Genomic DNA, 13,213 nt, shown 5'->3' on the forward strand with positions numbered 1-13,213 from the left:
GTAAAAGTACATGGGGCCGGGGGGATGAGGTGCTATTTTATAGAACAGATTTATGTGAAGAACATCTGGGTAAAACTCAGCTCAGAGGAGACGTGGTGCCTCATCAGAGACACCAGACGATAGATAGATGATTTTTAAGAATAAAGCTGTTTCTTCTAATTGGTGAACTTACAGTTTCAAAATTATGACTTTGCCTGTTGGTTTTAACGGTAGTCACTTCTTCGGTGGTGGCGACTTCATGCGGGAGGAGGGAGAGGATTAATTTGGAAGATTTCAGCTCACCGTGCTGGGAGGGACCAAACTCAAGGAAACCTGATCTATATACATAACTGCTGCATTTTTTTATAAATATATGTAAATGTCCTATTGTAATATTTGATCCTGGAAATAAAACAAACTGTTTTCAATAGCTTCCTTCATCTCTTGGTTTTGGGGCTTGGGGTTTTTTTGTTGTTTTAGTTCTAATGAAAGTTTGTCCCTGCGTTATATGGAGAGTTGGTGAGTTTTTCCTTAAGGTTACCGGAATAGAAGGGAAGGAAAGAAAACCAAGCCAAGTTCCCTATGTGTGTCATCTGACTTTTTAGTAAAATTGTCAGATTGGGTGCTTTCCTTTTTCCTTTGCCTCCTGCCAAGTTGAGGTTCACAGTCCAGAATAGGTCCAGGTTCTGCTGAACCTCTGGGAAGCTTATGATTTTCCTATCCTGGCTGTAGCAGCTTTTGTTGACACTGATTCTTGTCATAAAATAAGTAGCAGAAGCTGCAGCTCAGCTGAAGAAGTCCAAATCTGTGTCGTTTTAGATACTAGCTCCAGGTCTGCCCAGCCAGCAAGGACAGGATGAATTCGAGGCCTGAACTTGAGGCCTGTCTGATAATAAACACAACCAAGTAACTGACTTCAGTAGAAAGTGCCCAGTTCCTGCTGATAAGGAATTGTTGATTACAGGGAGCTGCTGGCTTGGCCCAAGAAAATTTCAGCCCATTCTAGAGGTTACAAAATCTTGAAGTGAGACAAACTTTTGATACCTCAATAGAAAAAAATACCCCGATGAAAATGAATATAAAGGGGCAGGGCTAGGATTTTCCATACTTCTCAGTGGCAGAGTGTGGAAAATGTGACTTTATTCTGAATCGTCTGTGTCCTCCTGGTACAGGTGTTGGCAGGACGGAGCCTTTGACTTGTGCGATTGTCTTCTGGGCTCCTTGGGACGTTCCTGCAATGGCCTGACATGAAATGCCAACAAGCAGAGTCCTTTCTGGACACGTACCGAGCAGGTACAGTGGGGAAACAAAAGCTTAAACTGACCTCGGGTCGTCCTTGTGTTCCTGACTGAGGTGGGTCTCCCCTTGAACGGTGACTTCAGCCACTGCCCCAGTCTCGCTCTGTTCGAACTCTCCAAAAAGTTACGGAACAGGGAGGCTGACGGTGCCAACAGTCATGCTAAAACCTTCCACCGGTGTTCGTTGGGGCTCCTCTCCGGCATGCCTGGCAGAAGGGGAAGTGTGTTTGGCTTGGCTTACCCAAACCCAAAGCTTTCTCCGGGGAGGTTGTCCGAGTTCTGAGGTTAACACCCTTCGGGGGGGCCCCCACCTGCAGAGGAGCCCGGGAGAAGGCTGCTGCTCCGGCCGCCTTCCCAGGGGTATCGTGGAAGTGACTCCCTAGTTCTCAGCATGTGCACCCCGGCACTACGTTAACCGGACAGGCTCAGTTTTCTGTGATGAAGCCTTGCTCGTGCTGGAAAATGGCCTGATCTCTTCGTGCCACTTAGGAAAATATTTCCCGTTCCAACCGAGTTGGAAACACTTTTTCATCGCAGTCTGCGGGTCAAGGAGCTCCAGGATAGAGTCAAGATACATCTTGTTTTCAACTTATTTTTCCTTTCTGCAGACTCCTTCCCACTTTTAACCGGGTGGGTATATCTCATCTGATGTATTAAATCAGGTGAAATTCATAAGGAAATTAAAGGAAATGCCATATTGCCTAGTAGGATCGTGTTGATATTTCTTCAGCTGGGGTTCTAGCCACAAATTCCGTGCAGGCCTTGTCTAAGGGGATTGCTGTTGGCAGCAAACGTGCCCACACCTGAGTCCGGAGAGGTCTTGGCTCGTGGCAGAAGTAGATTTGCAGGTGCTACCGAGAGGAGTGGGGGACACCACTGAATTGTGCTGAGCAGGACCAGGGCGGAGGTTGGTTTGGCACCGGAAAGGTTCAAGCTCGCCGATTCGAACTCAGCTCAGCCTCTTTGATTCTTCCTGAAGCCAAACCACTCTCAATGCCCGACCCGCCCCGCGATTTCCACAACCCCAGAGGAGCTGGGGAGAGCCGAGAGCGACGGAGCGTGGTCAGAGAGGGTGGACGCGGCGGTTAGGAGAAGCAAACCGACCTCGGAGTTCCGAAGGAGCCGTTGCCGAACGTGACCTGCAAACCGTGGGCTGGAGGAGGAGTTGGCCCGAGGACCTTACCGAGCCAGGATCTCTCGGCGTGGGGCCACGTTTGGCAGCACCGTGGCGGGGTGACTCGGCACTTGCCCCTAAAGGCCGTGCTGACACTTTCACAGCTAAGCTCTCATGCAAGAAAGGGAGGCAGGCAGCCACTCGCGGTGCTCGGGAGGCTGTGCAGGGCTAAAATCAGCCTTTTATTATTATTATTATTATTATTACTACTATTACAGACTTGGGCTGAAGTGGGTGTAAGGGGAAGACTGGTGATCCTGGGGCGAAGATTCACCCTGACGCTTCCTGCTGAATGGCCTGGGGTTTTTTGCGGGAGATGATGGACCAGATCATGTGTGTGGCAACGTAGGAAGCTCAGATTGCTCTGACGTAGAAAAGGGCACAAGATGAAGTTGCAACACACTTTTTTTTTTTTTTCCCAAGAGTGAAAAATGTTTCCTTTCTAAGTTAAAAAAAAAAAAAGGAAGGAAAAACTGGATTTTTCTCAGCAGTCTCCTGTCCTACATGTCTCGCCTTTGCTGCTGTCTGCTTTTCAGAGACAGCTCATCTTATTTAAGAATAAAATGGGGATTTACGTGCTGTTGCAAACTCTGATTTTCCTTTCAGAGGCACTATCATTATTCAGGTAATCTGCTCCTTTCAGTTTATTTTTCCTAGAAAAACAGAATTGGCTGATGTAACCCAGCCTCACCTGTTTGTCTTTTGCCATGTGGCACTCAAGGGCTCCGACTCCTTTTTCTATTTCTTCTAACAGACAGTGGCACGCTGTACTTAGAGCAGGTTTTATATTCTCAGTGGTCCTATACTCATTGCTTTGAAAGCAGAAGCCACTTTGAAATGCGTTGGCAAATGGTACTCGTGTGTGTTACTCTAGGCAGAGCAAGTTGGGTTATAAAGCAAACGGTAGCACTCTAGTTGCCTTTTTTTTTTATTTTTTTACAGCAAGACTGTATCAGGGCTGTAAGAAAGATAGCTGCACTTACTGTTTGTCTCCTGTGGCTGTTGCAGACAAGGTAGCGCACGTCCCGGGCAGCTGATGTGCCTCGTCCCCATGATGAACACACGAGGAATATGAACCTTCTCTAAATTCTTCGAGAGGATTCTTCCTTTAGCCTGCACAGCCCGTGAGCAACATTCCCCTTTGCTTGTGCTGCCTGCTCCTCCTCCGCCAGAAAAACTGCCCCATTTTTGCCATTTTTTTGTGCTACAGCTTTCCTGTCTCCTGTTCTCACACACAGTGGTCGTGTCCTCCCAGTCCTGTTCCTGTTTCGGAACTGCTACCGTCAGACCTTCTCTGGGGGGACAGAAGAGGAGCTTCCCCATTGCACGTTAGCTTCCAGCCACGAGTACCCTGGATAGGACTTTGAAATGCTGGCGTCTGATGACTGAGCAATAATTAAGATATCCAGAACTAACCTTTCTCTCTCAAAGTTATCACCGAGGTGTGAGATATAAACATAATGGGGGTATGCTTAACACCTGGAGGAGAAGCTGGGCCATCTGCAAGGCAGCGAAGGGCAGGAGATAGAAACCAGCTGAGACATGAGTATACTTACTTAGAAGCTTTTATTAAAATATTAGCGTGCTCCCTCCTGTGGGTCGTAACAAGAAGAGGCAAACCCGAACACACAAAAGCTCTTGCACAACAAGGGAAATAAGGTGAAACATGGTGGAAGAAGCCCTGGGTGGAGGATGTGGCCTCGCGGCGACGGAACGATAGCATCTGGAGTGGGCCACAGAGGAGACAGGAAAACGTTCTCCCTCCATAGTCATTGCAGGCCGTTTTGGGAGAAACGGCGTTTGCTACCTGAGCGATGGTCAGGGCGTTCAGGGCGGATGTGGTAGAAGCCTTAAAATCTGAAGTTGTGAATGTTTCGGTGGGCCCGTGGCTTCTGCCAGTGAGCGAGGGGCGTAACTCAAACAGCTTGCCCAGGCGCGATGCCGGCGGAGGCTGGCTCGTTCAGCCAGGACAGTCATTCTTCCTTTTGAGCTGCCAGCTGTGTGGGAGAGGGAAGGATCATGACTGTTGTGGTGGGTGGAGGAGGAAGACGTGGAGCACATGCTGGGACATCATAAATAGTCACCCAGGGGTGATGCCTCCAGGACAGGGCTCATCCGAGGAGTGGATGCTGCTGGCTCCGTGTGGCATCGCTTCCAGGTAAGACAGGAAGGCGGGAGGACAGGTTCGCTGGGCTTTGCCTGAATCCCCTTGCTTTTGGCCGTGGAGACATGCTGGCAGGAAGGGAGTCCTCCTTTCGAGTGTCCTGAGGCTGGTTCAGCTGCACTTTTGCTTTTCCTCCCCTTACAGAGGGGTTTGTCTGTCCGGTCGGCTGAGGTAGGAGAAAGCAGCTAATGCAAACTTGCTTCTTGCTTAAGGGGAGCCCTGGGAGGACGGTAAGCTGTGGAGAGCTTCCTGGGGGAAGGAGACCTTCTGCCCTCCGCGGGGAGAGGAGGGGAAGGAGAGTCCTTGGAGAGGTTAATGGGAGACTTGCAGAAGACCCCAAAGGCCTCTGGCTGGTGAGAGCGACCCAAGCTGTGAGCTCCAGAGGAGCAAGAGCTATTCTGGAGGGTCCTTCAAAGTGCGGAGGTGGGACTCGTCACTGGATGCTCGTGGCTCTGAGGGGACAGCCACCCACAGTCCCTGGACTGCAGGTGGTTCCGCAGTGAGGGTGAGGGGCCCTAAATTCCTTATAACAAAACCAGGGGGGAGAGGAAGCAGAAGGGGAGGGGGGTGAAGCTCCAGGGTGGGTGGAGCTGGTAGTCTACCCTGGGCTTCTTGGCTGGCGTCCCCTCCACGCAGCAGGGTTTTGCAGCCCTCTCCCTCCACGTTCAGCCCTCCCTGGCCCCCCAGCAGCCCGCCGGGGCCAGCACGGCTGGTCTGGAGCAGGTCACAGCGATGCAAAACCCTGTTGGGCTGGTGACACCCCCCCCCCGACACCCCCCCACACACACGTCCCGGGCCTGAGCTGCTCCCTCCCGACACGGCGCACGAGGGGGCCGAGGCAGCTCTTCCCACAGAAACAACCATGCGGCGCCCGTTCACTTCTGCTTCCGTAAAACCAGAGCAAGCCTGAAATAAATCAGCCAGGGCGAGAGGCAACCCGATTCAGGAAGCTTGTGCAAAAAGGCGTTGGAAGCCGCCAGGAAAGGGGAAAACGTGTAAAACCCACCTGAAGCAAAAACGAACACGGGGTAGAAGAAACCTGGGAAGGCAGAGCAACAGCAAAACAGGTTGTTTCCAGCGGTCGCAGAGCAAGTACAGGAGAGGGAGAGCTAATTTTTTCCAAGCTATCACCTGGAGATGGGCAGGCCCCTTCTGGGTGAAACGATAACTTAATAAAACGCCAGCAGAGCTGGATGGCTTGTCTGAAGGATATGTGATAACCTTTCCTTAATTAAATTTAATTAGTTTCAGCAAACTCAGACCTGCAGTAGGGCTAGCGTGTGAAGGGGATGGAGCTGCTGTTGGGTTTCATTGGGGACTGATGTGCTTTCACAAGTCCTCGTCCAAGGATTCCGCCCCTTCCCTGGCTCCCTCCTGCGCCCAAAGTCAAACCAAGCCGCGGAGGCTGGTCTCCCTCCTGCAGTAACGCTTCGGAGGAGCCGATCCGGGGGGTTGCACGGGTCTCAAGGCTCAGCGAGGGACCTGCTGTCGCCTTAAACTCCCTTGCCCATTTGGCAAAGAAATATTAGCAGGTCTGAAGTTAGGCTTCTCCTTCTGCGATAAAATAGCTCAACCTCGAGATAACCATTTGGCAGCAGTATATCCGTATTGACATGGAATTTATTTTTAGTATTTCATTAATTAGACGGGGGTGGGAAAACGAGGATTTCCGTTGGAAATTACTCCCGAGTAAAGGCAGTGGGATAGGCTGGGGTGCAAAAGCACAAACCAGCAAAGTCCTGTCCACCCGCGGCTGCGTGATGGGCTTGGGGTGGGGGAGCCGTGGCGCATCACGGGGCCGAAGGCAGCCCCTTCCCCTCCTCCTCTTCCTCCCCCCCCCCCCCCAGTGTAGGGTGGCCATGTGCGTGGGGAAATGCAGCCGGATTGTGGGTCCCTGCCTGCTGGTGCTGGGCACGCTCTCCGTGGCAGCCAACGTTCTCCTACTCTTCCCCGGCGGGACGTGGAAGTACCTGGCAGAGGGGCACATCAGCAAGGATGCCAAGGCCATGCCGGGCGTCTGGGGAGGCGGCATCAGCGTGAGTACCGCGGTTTGCCTCGCGTCCTTCTTCACGTGGCTGGGGAGGCGGGACGAAGGGATGGAGCGGGTGGCTCCCCTTCATCCCCCCCCGCCCCCCCGTCACCTCCTTCCTTCCCGCAGGTGCTGCTGGCAGCGGCTCACATCACAGCAGTGGGCTGGCGATGCTCCGGCTGCTCGGACTGCGGCACCCGTCGCAACGTAAGGCAGCACCGGGCCCCCCCCCGTGCCAAAGCAGTCCCAAGCAGCACAGGGTGGGATGTGGTGGGTGGCCCCTCTCCCGTGGCGGGACGCATCCTCCCCAGAGGACAGGGATTCCTACGGGTGCTGGCGTGGGCTCTGCCCCACCAGACTCTGCCTGTCCCACTCCCGCCCAGCTCAAAACAACCCAGCGACAGCTCCATCCTCAGCTCCCTGAGATTGGAGGCCCTTGGGGAGAAGGGGGGGGGGGTTTTCCCCCTTACCAAGCTCCACCGATAACGTGCAGCTGCGCTACGGAGCCCGCCTGACTTTCGGTGTCCCCCTCCCTGCGCGCTGCCCACAGGCTTTCATCTCTGCCGTGCTCTCCAAGCTGGCGCTCCTGGGCGCTGCCGCCTGCTTCATCCTCTCTGGGGTGGGTTTGACCAACGGACCCCTCTGCTTCTACAACGCCTCCCAGCACGGCCACGGGCCTGGCACCCTCTGGGGCTACCCCTTCCTGGACGCTGGTGGCCAAGAGCCTGACACCAGGTGAGGCAGCGGGGTTGAGTCACCGGTGTCACCTCGTCAGCTTGTTGCTAATTAAGTCGGGGTTATTTATGGTGGGTGGGCTTGCTGGTTGTGATGCAAGAGTTCAAGAGGTCTTCACCTTCCGTGATTTTCTGTGTGGTGCTTCCGCCACCCCGCTGACCCAGCTCATCCTCAGGATGAAGGACAGGGAGCTTGGGGCACACCTCCGCGGTGGAAAGCAGCGCGATCCCTGACCTGCTGCAGGGCAGCATCTCGCATCTCCTTCTCTCCCCATCACACAGGGCAGAGAACTACCTGTACGACCGTCGCACCTGGAGCACCTGCCTGGAGCCGGAGGGTATCGTGGTCTGGAACATTGTCTTCTTCTTCCTCCTGCTGTTCGTCAGCGCTGCCGAGATGGTGCTGGCCTCCCTCCAGATCCTCAACGGCTGCCTCGGGTGCCTCTGCGGCTTCTGCGAGGGGAAGTAGAGGTCTGCGACGGTGCCAGGAGGCTGGCACGCGGAGGAGGTATCGTCCCTGGGTGTCCCTTGGCTGGTGGCAAATGCTGTGGTGGGGACTGTGATACCGGCCCGATGCAAGACCCCCGTGCAGGACAGAGAGGGTCCCCCATGGGGGACAGACACCCCGGCCCACAGGAGGTGCCAAAGCAACGTGCGCGGGGTTAGCGTGCCAAGGGCTGCCTCCGTGCAGTGCCCTCTGCCCAGGCGATACCTCTTCCTCCTCCCGGGGGTTGGAAACCAGCCCGGTGAGCACTGGAGGTGAGGCCCTGGCTCCCGGCACCCCAGCACGAGCCCAACGGCTTCCCCGGCTGCTCCCCGCCGGCCTCCGCCTGCCCCGGTGCAAAAGGTGACGTGGTGGTATTCGCAGAGATAAGAGCTGGAACACGAACTTGTTTTCGTTGCTCAATCCGTGTTTGGGGCAGCCCGTGCCGGTGTTTGTCCCCCGCGTGGGGCAGGAGAGGTGAAGGAGGCTGGAGGAGCCGAGCTGGGCTCCGGCTGGGGCTGGGGGACTTGGATGGAGCCGTGCCGGGGGACGCAGTGCTGGAATTGGGGTGTAGCCCCCCCCTCCCCTCCTCCACCTGCCAAGGCCACCCATACACACACACACCCCCCCCCCCGTGCACGCAGAAATGTCAGGAGCAGGCGCCCACCCCCACCGGCCCTGGACCCCATCGCGCCACCCGCCGCTGCACTCGCAGGGGGTGTCACCGGCTTCAGCGCATCCCCCATCCCCCTGCCCTCGTCCCCTGAAACCTTACAGGGACCAGGCGTGGGTACAGACCCGAACCTGCTTGTGCCGGGAGGATGTTTGCCCCGAACTGATAAGGTTCAGAGGAAAGCAGCAGTGCCCATGGCAGCTTTTAAAAAGAAGCAATCAGCTAGATTAAACAGTAACTGGGCGATTGTTGTGGTTTAACCCCAGCTGGCAACTAAGCACCACGCAGCTGTTTGCTCACCCTCCCACCCGGCAGGATGGAGGGAAGAGAACTGGAGGGGTAACAGTGAGACAATGCGTGGTTTGAGATAAGGACAATTTAATAATTGAAACAATGAAATACACTAAAAGAAATTGCAAAGAAACAGAAAACAACTGAGAGAAATAAAACCCAAGAAAGACAAGTGATGCAAATGAAAACAGTTGCTCGCCACCAACTGACCCCATGCCCAGCCAGTCCCCGAGCAGCAGCCCTCAGCCAACCTTCCTCTGAGTGTTATCGCTGAGCGTGACATCGTAAGGTCTGGAATATCCCTTTGGTCAGTTGGGGTCCCGGCTGTGTCCCCTCCTGACCTCTTGTGCTCCCCCAGCCACTCGCTGGGAAGGCAGAAAAGGCCTTGACTCCGTGTAAGCAAGAGCTGCTCAGCAGCAACTAAAACGTCCCTGTGTTATCAGCGCTGTTTTCAGCACAAATCCAAAACACAGCCCTGTACTAGCTACTATGAAGAAATTTAACTCTACCCCAAGCCAAAACCAGCACAGCGATTCCGGAGAGACCGCTGAGACAAAGAGGAATTGGCTCAAGCAAACAGGCTCATTAAAAAGAAGCAACTAAAAAAGGAACGTAAATAATTATGACCATGGGAGGAAAACCCTCGGGTCAGGGTGGCAGGACCAGGTTTGGCACAGCCAGAGCATCGTGTCCCCCTGATCTAGCACCTGGCACACGCGGGTGGCACAAGGTGCCCGCGATCGCCTTCTCCCCTACACTGCTGTGTTGCCCCCCCCCCCCCCCCCCCCATTATGTATTTCCTGGGGCGGCTCATGTGCTTGGAAAGGCACATGGGCTGGTGGCACAAGCCTTCATGCCCAACCAACGATATAATTAAAAAAGTAGCAAGAAAAACGAGATAAAACCCAGTTTGGGGACGGTAGCGCATGTCTTCGGTGTCATCTGGCCGGCGGCAGGACCCCGGGCTGTGAGCATCCCGGTGCGCTGGGCTCCGGGTTGGTGCCCCGAGGTTTGGAGCTGGGGGACCGGGGGGAGCAAGGGGGGGGCGCTAGGAGAGGCAGCAGCTCCTTCGCCCCCTCTTCCTGCGGCACCGGGAGCCGCCGTCCCGCTGGGGAGCTGTCAGGGGGATGTTCTGGAGCACGTCGCGCAGCGTGAACATGCTGAAGGAGATCTGCTCGTAGGGCGACTGCGTCCCGTTCTCGTAGAGGCAGGCAAAAGCGACGGCCGGGCCACCAGCGATGGAGGCCTCGTGGCAGGGCAGCTCCACGTAAGCCAGGTCCGAGTAAGCGCTCGGGCCCTCGTAGATGACCCATGGCTCGGTCCAGCTCTCCGCGTCCCTGGGGAAAGTGCTCAGGTGAACCCCCATGTTGACCCGTGACATGGAGCTGGTGGGGTGGGAGTAGAGGACCCACGTCGGCGCTTGGAAGAAGGCAGCAGGGCCGGGGGTTGCCACAGGGTCCCCTCGAGCTGAGGTGATGCCGTGGGGGCGGCTGTGACGCTCCGGGGTTGGGGGCTCAGCCGGCTCTCGGTGGCTGCTGGTGGCCGGGGCGGGCAGCTCATCACCCGCTGCCTGCCCGGAGGGCGGGTACCGAAACCCTGGGAGCATCCCAGGGAGCAGCCGGCGAGCCGAGCCCCAAAGGGGCACCACGGGGCCCCCAGGCACGGCAGGGCCATACACGAAAGGCGCCGGGAAGCCGATGACACTGCCGTGACAGCCATGGGGGGGCTCGACCAGCCGTTGGACCAACTGCCCCCCGTGGAAGACGGCCCCGTCGTCCGTGCTCAGCGCCTGGACCCTGAAGCCCAAGGGGCTGCGGGCGTTGCAGTAGAGGACGTTGGAGCCGTCCTCCTCGTCCACGGAGACCAGCTGGCACTCGCCCGTCTGCAGGTTGGGGATGAACTCCCCGAAGCGCCAGCCCCGGCCGTGGTCGTCGCTGTAGAAGGCGAAGGAGTGAGGGGTGGTCTTGCAGAGCTGCCCGAAGCACTCCTTGCGGTCGATGTGGTAGCTGTAGGCGGGTACCAGCAGCCGCCCGGACCGCAGCTGGATCCCGTGCCCGGGGCCCAGCGCAAACGTCGCCCAGTCTGGGGAGCCAAGATGGGAAGGGGGTGGAAGAGCAGCCTCCGTGCTGGCCCCTGACATGCCCAGCGTGGAAGGGTCTCCGGAGCATCCCCCTCCCCAGCCTAGCCAAGCAAGCTGGTGGTACAAGAGGGCGGCAGAGCCCAGTGCTGGCTGGTTGTCCTCATGCACAGCCCTACCCATAGCTACAGGGCCTCTTCATCTTCTTTTCCCCCCGTGCAAGCAATACACTCCCTCCCCCCATCCCCTCGCCCACTCTGCTCGAGGTCCTCTTCCACCCCATCTCTCTCTGACTCTTGTGGGCTTCCTACCCTGAGGCCAACCCCAGCCCCACCACGAGCGGCTCCAGGCGCCCAAAACCCACGGTTGCCCTCTTGCTGGCTGTCCTCCCTCCTCCTCCCCCCCTTCTCCAGTGGGCTACCTTTGATGGCCCCGCCGATGACCTGCTGCGTCAAGTCTGTGGCCGTGCTCCAACTCAGGCCCTGGTCGTCACTGGTGACGCAGCAGAGGCGGGTGACGTTTTGGCCAGTGACTAGCTGGTAGGCTTCGGGCGTCCTGCCCGGCACCGTGATGAAAAAAAGGAAGAGGGTGCCGGTGAACTCGTCATAGAGCGGGCAGGGGTTCATGGACCGGTGGTGCTGCAGCGTGGCAGTCTCCAGCACCCGCATGTCTTCCCACTGCCCGGGGAGGAGGAGAAGGAGGGGTGGGGGGGGGGTGAGGCCCACCTCACTTCCCCCGACCCACCCTCCCTTCCCCACGCAGGTGCCCTTGGGAGCTCAGCAGCTCCACGCGCGCCCCCCCCCAGCACGGCGCGTTCCCCCGTCCCACCCACCTCCACGTAGCTCCCGTAGACGGTGCCGCGGCGCAGCGCCAGCAGGTTGGCGTGGGCGTCGGCGGTGCTCAGCCGCTCCTCCGCGAAGGCCAGCAGCTTGGCCGCGCGGGGCAGGTAGAGCAGGGCGGGCACGCGGTACGTGACGCCGGCGGGCTCCTTCTCGAAGAGCACGGTGCGGGCCGGGAAGTGCCGGGAGCCCATGGCGCCTGCGGCGGGAAGATGCAGCCCCCCCCCCAGCCACCGCCACCCCGGTTGGGTTGATGGAGGTGGTGGTGGTGGGGGGGGGGGAACGGGGACGGCTGGGGGTGCAGGCTGCCCTTGGAGGGGTTTGGGGTTTCGCTTGGTGGGTTTGGGTATGGTTTTGGGGAGCCTTCCTCCCCATCCCCCCCCCCCCCCCCCCCCCCGGGGAGCTGCTGGAGGGTGGGTCGCTACGGGCAGGGTTGGGGTCGAGAGGGGCTGAACCCCGGCTGCCCGCAGCGGCAAGTCGCTGCCGCTCGGCAGCGGGAACAGGGGTTTTCGGGACGGCTGAAGAAGCTGACCTGAGCTGCCCCAAAATGAAAGGGAATAGAATGAAACTGAGCTTCCAGCTGCTCTTCAAAAGGCGTTTCTGGCAAGTGGAGGCCGGACAGCGAAAGGCAGGGTGAGACCCGTGGTTCCCCACTCCCGTCGCCGAGCAGGCGGTGGGGGGGGACCAGAGCCGGCCTGGCCAAGACCCTGGGACCAGCCCAGGCTCCTTGCAAGGGGGCTGGGGGGTGTTTTGTCCTGTATTTCTGGCACCTCCAGCACGGGGGACCCAGCCAGCTCCTTGTTTCCTCCTCCCCTGTGGTGGAAACCTGGGGTCCCCGGCCGGGCTGTGCCTGCGGCAGTGGGGTGCAAGTGGCCCCCCCCCACCCCGTCCCCTCCAAGTGCCTTTCCTTTGGGGACAGCAGGCGTGCTGCCACCATCAGCTGTCCCCAGGCCGTGTCCCTCCACGTCCCAGGTTATCACCGCAGGGAGAGGTGGGCACCCCAGCAGCCGAGGGCGACTTTCACCTGCGTTTTAATGAGGAGCTTTTGCTGCTCCAAACCCCCCCGTGGAGAAAGCGAAGGCAACTCACCGGGTCCTGCTCAGGCTGGGGGGGGGGGTCCCCTCCGTCCCTCGCCCTCATCGCGGGGGAACGGCGGCTCCCGCAGCCCCGGGGCTGCCTGCAGTGCCTGCCCCTCGCGGGGTCCCCCCCCCCCCCGATGGGTCACGGGGCCCCCGCAGCGGCGGTGACCGGGAAAAAGCCCTGAGTCAGCAGTGGCAGCCGGGCGGCACAAAGGCACCATTATCAGGCCGGGCAGAGCCGGGGGGGCCCTGTGCCTGCTGAGCCACCTTGTTCAGAAACCCTGGGGGGGGGGGGGGGGAGGGGGGGGATGCGAAGGGAGCACGGGTGGGGTGCCTGCATCGCCTGCCTCAGTTTCCCTTCCTCCCCCAGGGTGGGAGAGGCCAGACCTCCC

At 58.2% G+C, this 13,213-nt stretch overlaps 2 protein-coding genes across 3 annotated transcripts; one reads left to right on the forward strand and one right to left on the reverse strand.

The window, feature by feature from the left end:
• The first annotated feature begins 6,474 nt into the window (after positions 1-6,474).
• Positions 6,475-8,030, forward strand: TM4SF19 (transmembrane 4 L six family member 19). The gene is made up of 4 exons (XM_042798685.1): positions 6,475-6,651; positions 6,774-6,851; positions 7,195-7,352; positions 7,646-8,030. The coding sequence occupies exons 1-4, from the start codon at positions 6,475-6,477 to the stop codon at positions 7,845-7,847; spliced, it is 615 nt and encodes a 204-aa protein (XP_042654619.1). The 3' UTR covers positions 7,848-8,030.
• Positions 8,031-8,816: 786 nt separating this feature from the next.
• NEU4 (neuraminidase 4) lies at positions 8,817-12,962 on the reverse strand. 2 transcript variants are annotated; one of them, XM_032992634.2, is made up of 4 exons: positions 12,832-12,962; positions 11,736-11,941; positions 11,325-11,580; positions 8,818-10,908 (listed from the first exon to the last, which is right to left on the reverse strand). In XM_032992634.2, exons 2-4 carry the CDS (start codon positions 11,934-11,936, stop codon positions 9,875-9,877), a joined length of 1,491 nt encoding a protein of 496 aa, XP_032848525.2. In that variant the 5' UTR covers positions 11,937-11,941; positions 12,832-12,962; the 3' UTR covers positions 8,818-9,874. The 2 variants fall into 2 exon arrangements, with proteins under 2 accessions (XP_042657060.1, XP_032848525.2); XM_042801126.1 differs by lacking the exon at positions 12,832-12,962 and having other exon boundaries at positions 8,817-10,908; positions 11,736-12,825.
• Positions 12,963-13,213: the final 251 nt, after the last annotated feature.

Source organism: Tyto alba, unplaced genomic scaffold, assembly GCF_018691265.1.
Source record: "Tyto alba isolate M040663 unplaced genomic scaffold, T.alba_DEE_v4.0 Super-Scaffold_10, whole genome shotgun sequence".
Classification (NCBI taxonomy): domain Eukaryota; kingdom Metazoa; phylum Chordata; class Aves; order Strigiformes; family Tytonidae; genus Tyto; species Tyto alba.

What these genes read in the sequence shown, in the direction of transcription:
- TM4SF19 (XM_042798685.1), top strand. Translation starts at nt 6,475, where the DNA reads ATGTGCGTGGGGAAATGCAGCCGGATTGTGGGTCCCTGCCTGCTGGTG. An exon ending in TCTGGGGAGGCGGCATCAGC is followed by an intron (nt 6,652 to 6,773) that starts GTGAGTACCGCG and finishes TCCTTCCCGCAG; the next exon opens with GTGCTGCTGGCAGCGGCTCA. An exon ending in ACTGCGGCACCCGTCGCAAC is followed by an intron (nt 6,852 to 7,194) that starts GTAAGGCAGCAC and finishes CGCTGCCCACAG; the next exon opens with GCTTTCATCTCTGCCGTGCT.
- NEU4 (XM_042801126.1), bottom strand. Translation starts at nt 11,936, where the DNA reads ATGGGCTCCCGGCACTTCCCGGCCCGCACCGTGCTCTTCGAGAAGGAG. An exon ending in TCTACGGGAGCTACGTGGAG is followed by an intron (nt 11,581 to 11,735) that starts GTGGGTGGGACG and finishes CTCCCCGGGCAG; the next exon opens with TGGGAAGACATGCGGGTGCT. An exon ending in CATCGGCGGGGCCATCAAAG is followed by an intron (nt 10,909 to 11,324) that starts GTAGCCCACTGG and finishes TTGGCTCCCCAG; the next exon opens with ACTGGGCGACGTTTGCGCTG.